The sequence below is a fragment of the Urtica dioica genome, chromosome 8 (genome assembly GCF_054948205.1).
Source record: "Urtica dioica subsp. dioica isolate 48M chromosome 8, U.dioica_male_clone48M_v1_H2, whole genome shotgun sequence".
In the NCBI taxonomy this organism is placed as follows: domain Eukaryota; kingdom Viridiplantae; phylum Streptophyta; class Magnoliopsida; order Rosales; family Urticaceae; genus Urtica; species Urtica dioica.
The window spans coordinates 13,981,636-13,986,085 of NC_142763.1; the positions used below are offsets into that span (position 1 = coordinate 13,981,636).

General features: G+C 32.0%; 1 protein-coding gene across 1 annotated transcript; it reads right to left on the minus strand.

The window, feature by feature from the left end:
- LOC149388374 (auxin-induced protein AUX28-like) lies at positions 1–4,086 on the minus strand. The gene is made up of 5 exons (XM_089624505.1): positions 3,678–4,086; positions 2,294–2,502; positions 1,521–1,656; positions 1,312–1,373; positions 1–429 (listed from the first exon to the last, which is right to left on the minus strand). Exons 1-5 carry the CDS (start codon positions 4,082–4,084, stop codon positions 392–394), a joined length of 852 nt encoding a protein of 283 aa, XP_089480631.1. The 5' UTR covers positions 4,085–4,086; the 3' UTR covers positions 1–391.
- Positions 4,087–4,450: the final 364 nt, after the last annotated feature.

Consider the following 4,450-nt stretch of genomic DNA (forward strand, 5'->3'; position numbering starts at 1 on the left):
TAGGTTGAACGATATATATAATATATAGCAAACCAGTACAATATATTGTCATGTTTGTAATCCAAACCAAATCAAAACTTAATTAAACAAGAGACACAATAATCAAGCTGAGTATCTTGGAACACATATATGGAAATTCTGATTGCTTCTGTCCATCACATAAAGGAAGAATAATAAGACAAATAAATAAAACAAAATTAATACCTTCATATTAAGCCTTAGCACGTAACACACGTTTTAATTATAAATATTACAGACATATTACAAACACTCTTATAGCAAGCTTGCTCAGTCCATACGTGCACACCTTAAGTTTCTTGATGAAGCTGAAGATGATGGGATATCAAACGAGCATGTTGAGCCACAGAGAAATAACTATATATAGTGCTTATTAGCTCCTATTCTTGCATTTTGCCATGGCTCTTGGAGCTGAAATAGCCCAACCGGGGGTAATTAAATTAGCATAACATATACTAATTAGGATATTTGATCCTTCGACAAAACAGACTTAAATGCATATATACTAATTTAATTATTATTAAAAAAAATTGACTTTATTTTCATAAAATAATTTGACTTAGCAAAAATATTGTGACTAATGATAAATACTTACTTTTAGAAAAATTGCTAAACATATTGGTAGTATGCCTACTTCTTTTTATTTATTTTTATTTACTAACATATCCGGCTTAGAGCATATGCATATTTTATGATTATTAGTGGCAAAATAAACAAATTAAATTCATTTTTCTGTTTTCTATTTTAAAATTTTAAGTTAATGTCTATATATCGCGAACAATTTGTAGTTATATTGCTAATTGTTGTAAATCTTAACAACATTGCTAATCATAGTCGAACTAATATAGCTAATTTGCTACATCCGCTCCTAGCAAATTAGTTTGAGAAAGAATAATACAAGTACTCCAAAAGTTTATTTATCATATGTTAAATTATTATAATTAATTAATGGCACTCAAAAAGCAGCTGCTATAAAATGTGAAACATTGACTATTCCAACGTAAAACCTTAAAACAGTTATTTTTAGAAAATCTAATATTCTTTAAACAGCTATATATTATGTTTCCTTTTTAATCAATTAATTATTTGTTTTTTTTTTCAGAGCAAAGTAACAAATATCGTTCTAAAAAAAGTATACTCAGCGAATCAAAGCTGCTATATATAGCTAGCTAGGTAAAAAAATTAGTTCTTGGTCGTGTAAACGCAAAAGATCACATTTCTCTTAACTACAAATCAATGAATTAATTTTTGGTATAACAAAAATTAAATGATTTTGCATGTGCGAGGACTTACCAAGACCAACGGCTTCTTTTCCTTTCATGATGCGCAACCTCTTGCAGGACTCAACGAACATCCTGTTTTTAATTAATAATCATTAAATTACTGACGAATCAATTATCAATTATATATAACATTATATATTGATTTCTTCAATGGTCAAGGTAGTTGTAGAAGATCAATCTAATAAATGTTAAATATAAATTAATTAAGTGAGTACTGACTCCCAGGGAACATCGCCGACCAGCATCCAGTCACCGTCCTTGTCTTCATATGTGGGAACGTAATCAGAGCCGTTCAATATATCCATCAGCTTGCTCTCATTCATAAAGTCCTTCATTCCATGGGATCCACAGTTTCCTTCAGACAAATTTGAGAACCATACAATTTCAATCTAATCGAATAGACAAATGAAGTGTCAAGCTGCGATCCAGCAATGACTTAAATATGAGGTTGACATTCAGAGTTAATGCACATATATAATACATATTATATATATATATATATATATATATATATATATATATATATATGATGTATCATCAAATCAAACTATACATTCAAACTCAAATAAGACAAATAAGTTATAACTAGTCACAGTTTGTTACCCAGCTAGAAAAAGTAGCTAGTAGTTTATCACCAGTACATTTTGTGTAATAAAAAAATCGATGTTATGTTAATAAAAAAAAAAAATCATTCAAAGCTAGTTAATTAGCAAAATAGTCAGAATTTTTATTCTATTTTGAAAAAAATATCTAATTAATACAAAAGGAAAAACATTTATTAACATTTTGATACTTGTAAATTGTAGCTTTTTTTTTTTTTTTTTTTTTTTTTTAATTTTACAAACACCTAAAATACTTACACTAAAATTAACAATTTCAACCGGCTTTTAGTAAAGTTCCAATCTCTAATTGAGCAAAAAAAAAAAAAAAAAAGAAGCTAAAATTGTAAATATGTGAAAGTTGAAATATTGTATTGATGAATGAATTAGTACCAATGGTAGTGAACATATTTCCAAGGGCATCAGAAAGCTGTTGGTAGCTCTTGTACATTCCAAGGTCAACCTTGCGGAGATAAGGAGCTCCGTCCATGCTAACCTTAACAAGCATTGTCTCGCCATTATTGGTGTCGGCGCTGCTCTTCTGCACCGCCATCACGTTCTTCCGGAACGACCTCACCGGTGGCCAACCCACAACTTGTGCCCTACTCATACATACAAAAAAAAAAAAAAGTATTCATAAAAAGCATACCGTAATTTACGCTAATTGTTTTGATAATTACGTACGCGGGTGGCAAAATAGTTGACATGTTTTGTCCTTAATTAATTGGATTATTAGAAATTGAAGAGCTTTATTAATTATTGGACAACTAACAAGTTTGAGCACTAGCTCAGCAGCTTCATTTTGGTACCACTATTATTGGGCTAATTAATTACATAGGAGTTTGGACTGCATACGCATATTTTAATTCTATTAAGAGAAGTTGTAATTTTCTTGTTAATATTTTAATTTATATGAAGAATAAAAAAGCATATAAAATCATAAATTCATTCCCAAATCAGCAAGAATCAATTAATAAAAGCATTTAACGATTTTGCCTCTGAATCACCGTCCGCATGTGCTCGTATATCATGTTTTCCATTTACGTTTTAATTATATCATTATTACACATGTCTTTTGCATCTTTTATTAGAGTGGGTGCATTATTAATTAAACAAAATAGCCACAAATATAAAACCGTTATTAAAATTAGGCACAAGTCTAAAAATCCATTATTGGTCATCTTCCATCTAGCTGGTCGACATATAGATTTAATCATTTAGCTGTGATTTAGTAGTCACTGCATAACTATTTGTGATATCTTGTATGCTTTAATTTTCCCATTTCCTCATAATATTTTCGAGGTAGTTTGCATGTACACAATATGATACCCCGCAATTAGATATTCAGAACTTATCTATGTGGGTAATTTTTTTCTTTTTTTGGCTTGTGTTGTAATTTGAATGGTAACAAATAGTAAAGTATTGGCGGTAACAAATTTATTAAAGTTCTCATTTTTATGAGTAAAATGAAATTTCAATTTTAATAAACATTTCCGTTTTAAAAAAAAAGTTGCATCCTAAATCCAAACAATTACACAATAAGATAATTTTTCTTTTCAAAATACCACGGATATTTTGTTTTCCTTTCTGTAACGTCTCTCACTCAAAAACTACAGATCTAGGTCCTTATGATCATCTTCCCTAGATCCCAAGGAATTTATGACAACTTAATTGATTCACCAAACAAAAAATATCCACACGAACGCATACTGTACCAGATATATACACAACAATCATATTACATATATTATATAGAAAGAAAACAGTCGAAGCTTACTTGGCGGGAGGCTTAGCCGGATCATCAGCAGGAAGAAGAGTCTTGTCCTTTTGCATGTTGACACTCTTGTCAGCAGATTTGTGATCATCACCATGATCTTGATCCTTTGAAGACAGGTTGAGCTTCAAATCCACACTGCTATCGCTGCTCTCATCGCTGCTCTCGGTCTCAGAGAACCCTCTCTTCCTCATCACTCCCTCTTCAGAGCCTCCGCCGCCTCCGGGCAGCCCTAGCCTCAGCTCCGTCTCTTCGAATCCCATCTCTCTCTCTCTCTCTCTCTCTCTCTCTCTCTCTCTTGTTTGTGCTTGTTGTGGGTGATAATAATAGAAGTTGGCGATAAGGGAGGGAAGGAAGGGGAGAGCTTCTTGGGGGGTATTTAATATATCCGAAAATGAGAGTTTATTCATCTATTTAATTTCATTTGGTGAATGAGAAAGGTATAGGTACAGGCAAGTGCGTGTGGGGTTTTGCTCTAAAGACATGAAAGTATGGAAGTGACACGTGGATGAAGATGTGAGCTGGAGATGAGAAGCTTGCCGGGCTCCGTGACGACACAGTGATGTTATACATCCTATGATTGTTGGGTTCACAAAAGTCGAACCTTTGCTATACGACGGAATTTAGACACCCCATGTTGCATTATTTTTTTTTCCTCTCTCTCTCCCTCGCCAATGTATTATTTTATTTTTTTAGTTTTTCCTTGTTTACTAAACTGTCTACTGCTTCACGTAATTCCTTTGAAACGATGATCGACTCAACTAATTCTCATGGTA

What these genes read in the sequence shown, in the direction of transcription:
- LOC149388374 (XM_089624505.1), bottom strand. Translation starts at nt 4,084, where the DNA reads ATGAATAAACTCTCATTTTCGGATATATTAAATACCCCCCAAGAAGCT. An exon ending in AAATATGTTCACTACCATTG is followed by an intron (nt 1,657 to 2,293) that starts GTACTAATTCAT and finishes ATTTGTCTGAAG; the next exon opens with GAAACTGTGGATCCCATGGA. An exon ending in AAAAGAAGCCGTTGGTCTTG is followed by an intron (nt 430 to 1,311) that starts GTAAGTCCTCGC and finishes GGGCTATTTCAG; the next exon opens with CTCCAAGAGCCATGGCAAAA.